Source organism: Helianthus annuus, chromosome 3 (genome assembly GCF_002127325.2).
Source record: "Helianthus annuus cultivar XRQ/B chromosome 3, HanXRQr2.0-SUNRISE, whole genome shotgun sequence".
Taxonomy (NCBI): domain Eukaryota; kingdom Viridiplantae; phylum Streptophyta; class Magnoliopsida; order Asterales; family Asteraceae; genus Helianthus; species Helianthus annuus.
The window spans coordinates 43,375,803-43,388,530 of record NC_035435.2 but is presented as its reverse complement, the minus strand read 5'-3'; the positions used below and the strand labels follow the sequence as shown (position 1 = coordinate 43,388,530).

Genomic DNA, 12,728 nt, shown 5'->3' with positions numbered 1-12,728 from the left:
TGGTGGTGGATGTGGTACAATGGTGGTGGTTGGTGTTGATGGCAGGTTGTGGTGGTTGATTAGGTGGTGTTGGTTGTCGGTGTTAGTGGTGGTGACATGTTGTTGTTGGTGGCTGGTTGTGGTGGTTATCAGTGTAGGTAGAAGGTGGTGGTGGCTGTTAGGGTTGGTGGTTGTTGGTGAAGGAGAAGAGAGAAGGTGTAGAAAGAGGGTAGAGAGAGAAGAAAGAGGGTAAAGAGAAGAGATGATCAGATCTTTATGGTTGTTGGTGAAGGAGAAGAGAGAGGGTTTAGGTCCGGACCGAAAATAACCGAGAACTGAACCGAAAATATACCCAACCCGAACCCAAGTATCTAGGTATTTAGATCGGTTCCAATTTTTCATATAAAATCGGATCGGGTCGGGTCGGTTCTCGGTTCTTTTCATGCTAAAACCCGACTTTGACCTATGGACCGGAACCGACCCTATATTTAGGGTAGTGAATCGGTTCTGTATTTTTTGTTTGATCGGTTCTCGGGTTGGGTCTGGTAATGGTCGGGTAGGGTCGGGTTTTTCCTTTTGCTCACGCTTATATATAATATAATATAATATAATCTTTATTTATAGTTTTACTAAAATACTCTTAGTTTTAAACTTAAAGTTACCAAAATACCCTATCAGTTAACAAATAATTTGGATGAAGTTAGAGGTGAGGAGTAAAATGAAAAAAACATGGTAAACTATTAAAGCAAAATGACTATTTTTAAAGGTTTGAAACAAAAGTGTGTTAACTTTTCTTTAAACACATCTTCAATCAAAGCAAGCTGAGTGTTTTTTCCATGTTTTAAAACAAAAACTTCTTTACATTTTTTCCCAGGGTCTAATATTGCAAAGAGGAGCAACCCTAATTTGCAGTGCTAAACCCCTCTCCGGCGAACACAGAGCCCTCTCATTGTCATGCTTCATCGGAACACCACCACCAACACTCCCTCCTTTGGATCTCTGCTTGCATTCAAGCCTCGTCAAGTTCTCCTTGCTCAGCATAATAATCCACCAACACCCACAACTTCGATGGACCAAACGGAACTGAAAGGCAATCTTCACGAACTCATACTTGATTACCTTCATCGCAACGGCTTCTCTAAAACCCTTAAACGGTTTCAGTCAGAAGCTCAAATTCAGGTCTCTGTTTCTGTGTGCACATCTTTACATGTATATTATACATCAGTTAATCAAATGATATTCAAATATGAGTTTTTTATCTTCCTTTTTTCAAGAGCTTTTAACTGATTACCTTGACTTAATTTGAACGATCATATACCCTCCACCTAGGGATGGCCCGTTAATATGAAACGACTGGGACTGGTATTCATGGGCTTGTGACTAGTTTTTAAATATTTCACATGTATAGGACGGGTATGGCACTAGGCAATACCCGACCCAATTACTAAAACATACGTACCCGTTTACCCGAACTGTATATGTAAGTAGGGGTGTGCAAAAAACCAAATTAACCGAACCATAACCAAATTAACCGACAAAACCAAACCGAAAAAACTGAACCAAATAAAAAACCAGTGGGTCGGTTAATGGTTTTTTTGAAAACCGAATGTAGCGGGTCGGTTATGGTTATCATTTTTTCCATACCCACCATAACCGAACCGAACCGACATGTAATAAATCTTTGTAGGATTTAGGACTTTTCATCATATTTTTAATATTTGATGTTTTTGACTGAAGATTTTTAGTACTTATTGGTTTTTCATATTATTTTGTGGTTTTGGTTGAATGTTTATTTGAATTTATGGAATGTATCATATCACTTTTTTTGAATATTCGATAATAATTGGTATGAATATTATAGATTATATGTATTTTTTAATACTATGTAATATACTAATATATACAAATATGCAATAACAATTTATTCCATGATAAAAAAATTAAGCTATTTTTTAGCTAAGCTAAATACCAGTTAACCACCCATAACCGACCCGGTATAACCATCAAAACCGAATAACCATAACCGATCGGTTATGGCTATGGTTTTTTGTCAAAACTGACCCAAACCGACCCATGCACACCCCTACCTGTAAGCCTTTTTTTTAGTTTTAAATTTTGTTTGTTCTTGGGTAGTGGGGTCTACTTATCTACAAATTTTTAGTTTTTATGTTTCCAATTTTTTGGGTAATAAAATACATACAACAACCATACCCAGTAAATCCCACAAATAGCAGAGATACTTATAGGGTCTGGGGAGGGTGGGATGTAGACAGGCCTTGCCTCTATCCCTAGGGATAGAGAGGCTGCTTCCAGAGAGACCCTCGGCTTGAATAATAAATTACATAAAAGTTAAAATAGTAAGAAATGTATTTGAAATCCTATCAGGTATATAACCGCCCCGACAGATAATTGCTTGTCGGGTATATAACCAGGTATGGATGGTTTTCCAATCAAGTATGAGCTGGGATTGCCAATACCCGTCCCATTGCCATCCCTACTTTAAAGGTGACAATTTTGACCTGTTTACTTATGAATGGGTCGTCTAGGTTATGTTTTATCACTAACGGGTCAAACAAGTAAAATGAAAAAAGTAGCTTTAAAACGGGTTTAACAAGTCAAATTAAAAACAGTAGCTTTAGAGGAATAATGGAACATGTCAGCCGTAAAATGTTTCTGACAGAGTGACAATATCGCTGACGAAAGTTTGCCTTCAAATTTCGGTTTATCAATGCTCAATATAGGTACTTTTGGTAAGGGATGAAACATTCAGATTGACCCGAAACACTTTCACCCATGAACTTTTATAACCACATAGTGTTGTCTTATTAAAAAGATTATTTTTATTTTGGTGGGTGGGATTGAAATCTTATGTTGTAAACTTGTAATGACTAATCCAGTAATCCCGAAGTGCCTGTACTAAGTTTCGACAAGATGACAAACAAAATTTGAAGGCAGACTTTGTCACCCGTACAGTTAGAAACATTTGATGGTTGACCTTTTCCGTTAAAGCTAACTTTTTCTTCTTTGTTTGTTTGACCCGTTAAAGATAAAAAATAACCCATAACCCATAACTGACCCATTCATAAGTACTTGTGTTGAAACGGCCACCTCTAATGAAAACTCATGCTGTAATGATTTTTCTGGACCTAATGGTAGGAAGCTAGATTCGAGGAGACAATTCTTAAAACGTCTAGTTTTATGTTGAGCGGTCATAAACTAAGAGTATTTGCAGGTTTACTATTGTAAAGTTGACTTTTTTTTTTATATTTGATCTAAAAGTTTTATAAATTATCAACTCTCAGCACTTTTTTATGCTTTTTACGGTTTGGTATATATCATGTTCTGCAATTTAATCAAAATAAATAACGAAACTTATAATGATCTTGCTTTCTTGTCTGTAGACTGATGCCTGGAAGGCTTCTTCACTTCATTTGGAGGACATGTTTTGCAAACATAATGCCTGGTAAGATACAAGTGCCAGATATAACACCCTGCAGTTATTATCATCATAGTTGTAAATAGCGCTGGTAGCGCCTGCTATAGCGAATAACGTAGCGTATAGGTGAAGGGTCGCTACATACCCTTTAGCGCTAAACAACGGATTTTTTTTATTTATTTAGATGATTAGTGATAGCATTTTTAGCCATTTTAGCGTATTTTTAGCACTTTTATACATAACTAGTGTGTTTTAGATTGTTTTTATTTTTTTAAATTTTTTTTACCCCTTTATCGCTAAACATGAAATAGCAGGCACTATTTCGTCGCTATCGCTACGTAGCATATAGGTAGCCCGTCGCTATGGTCCACTATTCGCTATTGGCAACTATGATTATCATGCATTAATCTTAAAAAGGTAAAACACTTTAACCTTTGTCTTGAGTTGGGAAAAATAGACGGGTCAGTAGGGTCGTAATGTGTCATGATTTTCATTCTTTGCTGCAGGTAGAAACGGGTCGGGTTGACAGGATACACTCTTTATTTACCAAGTTATTTTTAATTTCTAATAAATAATTTGGGTTTTTTATTAGGATTACAAAAAAAAATATTATAACCATAAAGTGACCATTAAGATAATAAGAACAAACTTACGAGTTACGAGTTTTAACATACTTGAACATTTTAACATATAGGGGTGTCATAGTTTGTGGACGGGGCAGTTTGGGTAATGGTTAAAACAGACAAATTCAGGGCATGTCAAAACGGGTTGGGTCAGGGTGGTTGACTGATTGATTCGTCACCACTTTGTCACATTTTGTATATAATTACATACTAGATATGATTACAAAAATTATCATTAAATTAATGGTCCAAACATTTTGAAACAAACATTAAACAGTTAGCTAAGTTTTTTAGTTTTATCTGTCAGACCCATTTTCATATCTAACTTGCTGTTTTGTATGATATGCAGCAATGCTGACACTAATAAGAACACTAGCGAGAAACCAGGTAATCTAGTCAAACTCGAGTTAATATATTGTCTGTTAAAAAGGCTATTTCGACCCGTTTTCTTATGTATAGGTCGTAACGGGTTTTGTACCTTTGTTTAATTTTCACCAAAATCTCAAATGTGTTTTAAGTTAAAGTTTTAATTGAAAGGGGGAATGGGTCAAATAGGTTGAAAGCTATTTTAACTTATAGTTTGAGTAAAGCACACGGATGGTACCAGTGCTTTACCAAATTTTTCAATTTGGTCCCTAGCTTTCCAAAAGTACACGGGTGGTCCCTGTAGTTTGGACTTTGTAACACATTTAGGCCCCAGCTTTTCCCAAAAGTACATGTATGGTCCCTGTGGTTTGCAACTTGTAACACATTTAGTTCCTAACTTGGACCTGCCGAAACCTTTAGATTTGTTGGGTGGGGACTAAATGCGTTACAAAATGCAAACCACAAGGACCATCCGTGTACTTTTTAAAAGCTAAGGACCAAATCCAAAAATTTGGTAAACCCTAGGGACCATCCGTGTACTTTACTCTTATATTTTAATCCATTGCTCCTAAGTCATTTATTCAACGTTTTAGTGTTAGGAAATGATGAAGTTACGTCCAAGAAAAAGAAGAAAAAAGCTATTGTCGAGAATGACGATTATGCTATTAAAGATCAATCAGAAGTCACTGGTAAAAAGATAAAGGAATCTAGTAAGAATGTCGGTCAAATATCAAAAGATATTACAGTCAACGAACCAGAAACACAACCAAAAAAGAAGAAAACCAAGCATGATTTGGTTTCTTCAACCGGCGGATCGAAAACAGTTGATTTAACCAAGAAAAATAAGGACAAGATGAAAAAGGATATTGAAAAAGTTAACTTAGAGCCGTCTACTACTAACGAAGATGAGTTAGTAACTGCACAAAAAGAGAAAAAGAAATCAAGCACCGATGAAAAGGAGAAAAAGAGTTCCAAGAAAAGAAAACGATCATCTTCTGATGAAAACAAAAATGAAAATGTATCTGCTGAGATAACAATTAGTGAAGAACTCAAGCGCCAAAAGACTGAAACGTCAAAAGAAAAAAATAGCCGAAAGGAAGAAATCAACGCTTTAGAAACATCTAATGAACAGTTTGATGGAGAGACGAATGGGAAACTCGAAAAAGATGGAGTAAAATCCAAGAAAAAACAACGTAATGTTACAGCAGAGGTAGATGCATTATTTTCTCATCTTAATCTTTAGAGTAAAGCACACAGATGGTCCCTGTGGTTAACCAAATTTTTTTATTTGGTCCCTAGCTTTTCATAAGTACACGAATGGTCCATATGGTTTGCACTTTTTAACGCATTTAGTCACCAACTAACGAATCTTAAGGTTTCAGCATGTCCAAGTTTGGGACTAAATGTGTTACAAAGTGCAAACCACAGGGACCATCCATGTAAGTTTAGCAAAAGTTGAGGACTACATGCGTTAAAAAGTGTAAACCACAAGGACAATGAGACCATCCGTGTACTTTTGGAAAGCTAGGGACCAAATCCAAAATTTTGGTCAACCACTGGGACCATCTGTGTACTTTACTCTAATCTTTAGTCAATTATTACAATATCTTTTTTAACAATAGTAGTGTTACTTTGTTTTGTCATGGGGAAACAATATCTTTTTTTTTTTATTTATATAAATTATTAGTGTGTAAAAGTATCTACAGAAATTGTATTAGTTTAACAGTAGTATAAGCTCTCTGATAAAATTCTTTATGAAGCTTTATGAATTAAAAGTACATTTTTGGTGACTTTTGACCCATTTGACCTGACCCTTAGAGATTAAACCTAATTCGATTAGACCCAATTAGAACGTTAATCAAAATCGCCGCTTTCTAATTTTTTTTTTCTTTAATCACTTAATATGCAATAAAAAGCAATGTGTTATAGAGATTGGTGTTCTTGCAGCCAAAGACGGTCAATGCATTTCAAAGGGTGAAAATCGATGAAGTTGAATTCGCTCACGATAAATTGCAAGATAATTCGTATTGGGCAAAGGTAATATGTTCCCATGTTATATATAAACTTCTATCAATTGATATATTCTTAGAAAAAAATTAAGATTTTTGTAGACCACCAACAATCTTAATTTTGCACATTGCAGGGTGGCGCAGAGATAGGTTACGGTGCTAAAGCACAGGAAGTTCTGGGTCAAGTGCGAGGGAGGTATGCGTAATTCTGGAAAGCTCTAGTTCGTATCTCAAAATGTTAAAAAATTGGACAGGCTGTTGACCTGGAAAATTTATGTGTCGTTTGGTCAACCATGGTCAGGCCTAGGGGTCCAAACGAGCTGAGCCGAGCCCGAGCTTGATTAACTTATGAGAGCTCGAGCTCGAGCTCGGCTCGTTGGTAGTTTCTCAAGCTCGAGCTCTGCTCGGGCTCGACTTGTTTATTATCGATAAATTAATATACTAAATAAAAATAATATAAATAAGAGACTCATTTAGGCTCGCGAGCTCCATAAGTGAAGCTCGGGCTCGGACTCGGACTCGTTTACTAAACAAGCTTATTTTTAGGTTTGCGCTCGGCTTGTAAACAAGTTTAAATAAGCTCGGCTCGGCTCGTTTACCAGACAACTTTAAATAAGGGGTAAACGTTATTAAATATTAATTAAAACTAATATCAAACTAAGTCTCAATGAGCTTGATGAGCTTCACATGCCAGGCTCGGGCTCGATAAATAAACAAGCTTTATTTTAGGCTCAAGGTCGGCTCGGGGTCAATAAGGCTCAACTCGTTTCGAGCTTTTTCTTGAGCCGATCTCGAGCAGCTCGCGGGCCGCTCGGCTCGTTTGCACCCCTAGTCAGACATAGTGATCCCTAAACATGTTAGTAAGAGGTGATAATTTCAACCCATTTGCCTAAAATGGGTCGATTTGGATTGCATAACTGGTCAAAAAGGCAAACTTTAAAACATATGTAAAATGGAAACAGGTCAACAGGGGCGAAAATCACCCAACGTGTGTTCAAATGCTATAAATCACTTATCTCCTTTTATTAATAAACTTAGCTTCTATTTCAACAGTATGATTATAATCTCAATTAGTACAATGATTATCAATGGAATGCTACACCGCCCCTTTGGAGCATGGATCATGGTTCACGTGGATGGAACCACGTTTACCACGGGCCACCTTTTCTTTTTTTCCAATGTTTCTTTTTCCCTTTTCCTTTAGACAAAAATATATTAAAATAAATAAGGGGATAGTGGTTTGAGTCATGACCACACCCTTAAGGTAGTGATTTTGGATGATGGCACTTATGTGGCGGGTCATGGTGGTCATGAGGGTCATGGTGGTCATGAGGGTCATGGTGGTCATGAGGGTCATGGTGGTCATGAGGGTCATGGCCACACCTTTTAGCCTAATAAAACATTCCAAAGAATGCCTTGTGGCATTATCTCCTCCACTCTCAAGAATAATAAATATATATTAAATGATTGTATTTAATGTATATTTTTTAAAATAATCTTATATTCATGATTATATCTCTTCGATATTCTTAATTCGTAATAATTAATATTAGCTATCTACTTAGCTTTGCTATTGGTGGGATTTACTGAGTATGATGATGATAATATTAGTTATCTACTTACTTATGCTCTAATAAATAAAAACAAACTTATTGAAGTAAGATGGGGTAACCAGAAATTTATACACCCATCACTATTTGACGTAACCAAAAATTTAAAACCTCATCATGTTTATAATTTGTTATTATCGTTTTCACAAAAGGTAAACATATAAACAGTATATGTATGTTTAATATATATATGCTTTTAGATCCTGAACTAATTCCATTATATGTCCTCTTTTGATAACACTTTTTAAAATAAGAAAATATTAATTTGAAAAAAGTATACTAATTCTTCTGTATTCAAAAGCAAAATTCTTTCTTCGTAAACGCATCAGTTAAAATGAGTAATGTTATATTTTCTTTATTTTTTATGTATAGTTCATATTAGGGTTATATGTATTCATATCAAAATTTATATTTATTATGTGTGATACAAGAAATAATATGAAATATAAAAAATAATTCAAAATTTATTTAGCCGTTTTGTCCTTCAAACGCAACCAACCTCAACAATAACATATTTATTTAAAAAAAAATCTTTCAAGTTTATATAAATGGAAAGCTCATTTTTTTTCCAAAAAACTCGATCAACTCCATGATTATCTAAAAGCCTTTCATCAACTAATTTCATTCTATCTCCTACTTTGATAGCACTTTTTAAAATAAGAAAATATTAATTTGAAATAAAATATAGTAATTCTTTTGTATTCAAAAACAAAATTCTCTCTTCGTAAACACATCATTTAAAATGTGTAATGTTACTGTTTCTTTAATTTTGTATGTTATAGTTCATATTAGGGTTATATGTATTCATATCAAAATTTATATTTATTATGTGTGATACAAGAAATAATATGAAATATAAAAAATAATTCAAAACTTATAACCGTTCTGTCCTTCAAACGCAACCAACCTCAACATGGAAGAACATATACATAATTTCTAAACTATATGGAATGAGATATGCAGACTGTTAAATCCCCTCTTTTGGACCCAACCTACGCGAAGCGACTCGAATCAACTTTTTTCCTCTCTAAATAATAATTGTTGTGTTAAATTGATTACGAAATTTTGTTATTTCATAATTGGGTTAAATTGATTATAAGGTTGAAGGGACTTCTTTCGTGTAAAAATAAGAAAGTATATTGGTTTTTATGTATTAACCCCTTTAAATTATATAATTTTATGAAAGCGGTTCAGGAGGTTTTCTTTGTTAGAAATGCAAGTTTTGACCTTTTTACTTTATCTTTCTATACCCATTTGCCTCATTGGAAATAAGAGATGACCCATATCTAAGCGTTTATAAGTAAATGGGTCGACATTGCCACCTCTAATCTGAACCGTCCAATGATTTTGTCACAGATCTTAAATGGATTCTTTCAGCCCAGATGTTGGTTTTCTGACTGGAGAATAAACGAATTGGGTCGGGTTTTTAACACTTATTGTTTGATTTGCAGGGATTTTCGGCACGAGAAGACAAAGAAGAAGCGGGGAAGCTATAGGGGAGGGCTAATCGATCAACAATCGCACTCCATAAAGTTTAATTATTCTGATGAAGAGTGATTTTTTGCAAGGCATTTATTTAAATTAAATGCTACAATTTTTACATTTGCAATATCACAAGATTTTCAGTTTTATAATTTCCTTTGCCTTCATTTATGCTCTAGCCTTTCTAGCTTACAATACGACTAGGAGTGTAAACGAGCCAAGTTGGGCCTGACTTGAGCTTGTTTAAGCTTGCGATCTCGTGCTCGGCCTGTCTAACATATGAGAGTTCGGGGTCGGCTCGTTGCAAGCTCTGATTCTAAAGCTTGAGAGCCCAGCTTGGGTTTGACTCGTTTATTATTTATAGTTAGTTGTAAGTTGTGATCTCGTACTCGATGTGTCTAACATATGATAGTTCGGGATTGGCTCTTTGCAAGCTCTGATTCTAAAGCTTGAGCTCAATTTTGGTTTGACTCGTTTATTATTTATTTATCAGTTGTAATTATTTGGTTATTTTTATCATATATTTTCTTGTATAATAAAATATTGTATTAAAATATATATTTTATATATTTAACAAATATATAAATATAGGGTTGTTTAGGCACATGATCGCCAGTGGCGGACCCAGGATTTTTGGACAATGGGGTCCCAAAAAAAAAAATCGGAGAAACAGGTATCGAACCCATGACCTTTTTGTGTGCAAACAAGGGGTTTTACCACTGCACTAGGCTAACTTTCATTGTTATGGGGTCCAACTAAATTATTTTATGGGGTCCATAGACAATTTTATATACCGTTTCTACTACTTTTTAAAAAAAGATTGGGGTCCGGGGACCCCGTTCCTCGTAACGTAGGTCCGCCCCTGATGATCGCTCGATAAGGAAAGCTTAAGCTCGTTTAAGCTTGGCTCTATTAGAGCTTTTAGTGAGTCGATTTTCAAGAAGCTCTTTTACGACTTATTTTCCTATGATTGGGTTGATGCGGGATATGCCCATCTCTCGTAATAGATAAAATTATCAAAACGGTTATAAGTTAACCAAACCAAGCCCGGTTTGACATGCAACCAAAATTACCCGTTTATTTTGTTGACCCACTAATTATCCACTTTAAGTACAAAAATCGATTGGATTTGACGTTCGAGCCTGAGTAATATCTTTCAAGGAAATGTGAGCATATCAAAGGAAAGGAGAAATGTTTTAAAAGGTTTACAGAATTTTTTTTTTTTTAAAAAAAGGATAATATGAATTATCAACAACCTCTACGTGACGAGTTTTTGCATTTTATTCAGAATATTCTTTATACCATTGACCAAGAAAATATGAACCTAAATGAACACAATTTCAATGATATAATATTGTGCAAGGAATAAATAAGTAGGCATTACTTCAAAGGCTAGATTCTGTGTACAAAGGCCACCTTGCTAAATGTTGATATTAGCTCCAATGAAAACAACTCTTTGAGGCATGGAAAGCCTTAAATGTAACGAGTTTATTTGGGTAAAAGAAATCTGCACATGGTTGCCCGCAAGTTATATTATATGCCAAAATGGGCCATTCTTATAGAATTTGATAATTTAAAACCAGTCGAAATTGGCCCGCCACCACCTACGACCATTATTTGTCCCCGCTATCTACTCGTTGCTAACACCATCATCACAACTAATGGCAATATTTTGAATACATTAAGTTGCCTTGAAACGTGTTGCTAAATGAAAAGTTCCCAAATTGTGCCAATTTGACGTTGTCAGGTATTTAGAATGAATCTCCTGTTCATGTTACGAGAAACCGGTAGGTTGTCTGGAAATGATGATTACCTTACGGAAAATTACTTTGGATCCAAGTGAGTTTTATGCATTGTGTGCTAAATGTGACGGTTGCCTATTCGGCTATTTGTGGTTCACATGAGACATTTGGTCTTTAATGTGCTTTTTGGTGTCTAACATGTTTACAACGATGCAAATGTGTGTTCGTATCTGTAGTGAGTTTTGATTACACATTGTGTGTTTACCTCTATTTTACGTGGTGTAGCTATGTGTGTCATAACTTACGTATTTAGATGAAAACAAATACCATTCGCCCCTAAATAGCATCTCTCTCTCTCACACACACATATGTATGTATGGAGAGATCACATCGAAAGCTTTATTTCTGTAGAAACTGTAAAGAGGATTTTTTGTATTGATCTTAAGTGGTGACAAGTTGCAATTAACAATTGGCTAGAAGGACAAAAAGTAGGCACCATTGTTGTCTTTGTTCGGGGTTAAATCTGTATTCACTATTAAAAAAATCGAATGACTTTTGTATGCGTTGTTATTTTTTTAGTAATATTTACCGTAAGGTTGAGAATTTTGTTATCTTTAATCCAAGTAACATTTTTATAGTTTTATTTATTATTTTTCAAGATGGTAGGTAACTATATACATAATATATGATTATATTGCGTGTTTTTGAACATTTATATTGGTGTGACGTGATATTTCCAACATATACAAACACAAAAGTTGTTTGTGTTTGTATATGTCGGCGGGAATAGAGAAAGCAAATGGTTGGTTAAAATGGTGGCCAGCTTTATTTATTTATTTTTTTCTTTGCATAAAATATTTATTTATAAGTCATGTCAAATTACGATTTTATTCCCTTTTTAAAATTACGATATTGCCCCCAGTTCAAAATTAAATTTAGTGGCAGGGAATAGTATCACCCTGCCATTGGTTTAAATGGGCGGCCGCCTCTCTCTCATTGGACCAACCAGTTTATTATTTTATACACACTTTAAAATAACGTTTTTGCCCTGCAATAGTGTTTCTCTCCCATTGGTTCAAATGGGCGACGAGCAGTACCTATTAGACCACCCAGTTTATTATTTTACATCTACTTTAAAACTACATTTTTGCCCCCAATTAAAAAATACAACTTTGTCTCAACTTCAAAATGCATTTACCCTTTTGCCCCGAGCTAAAAAATACGATTTCGCCCTCGGTAAAAAAATTACGCTTTTACCCTCAGCCAAAATTACGTTTCGCCCCAGTTCAAAATAAAATTTTGTTTTTCCCCCCGGCTTAAAATTACGAATTTACACCAGTTTATTATTTTTTACCTACTTTAACATTACGGTTTTTCCCACAGTTTAAAATTACGTATTTGCCCCCAGTTCAAAATAAATTTATGCTTTTGCCCCCAGCTAAAATTTACGAATTTCCCCTCGATTTAAAATTACGATATCA

The 12,728-nt window shown here is 34.9% G+C and overlaps 1 protein-coding gene across 1 annotated transcript; it reads left to right on the top strand.

The window, feature by feature from the left end:
- Nucleotides 1–811: 811 nt before the first annotated feature.
- On the top strand, nt 812–10,007 carry LOC110928860 (nucleolar and coiled-body phosphoprotein 1). Its single transcript, XM_022171907.2, has 7 exons — nt 812–1,158; nt 3,381–3,442; nt 4,388–4,425; nt 4,998–5,614; nt 6,352–6,441; nt 6,548–6,609; nt 9,475–10,007. Exons 1-7 carry the CDS (start codon nt 934–936, stop codon nt 9,578–9,580), a joined length of 1,200 nt encoding a protein of 399 aa, XP_022027599.1. The 5' UTR covers nt 812–933; the 3' UTR covers nt 9,581–10,007.
- The last annotated feature ends 2,721 nt before the right edge of the window (nt 10,008–12,728 follow it).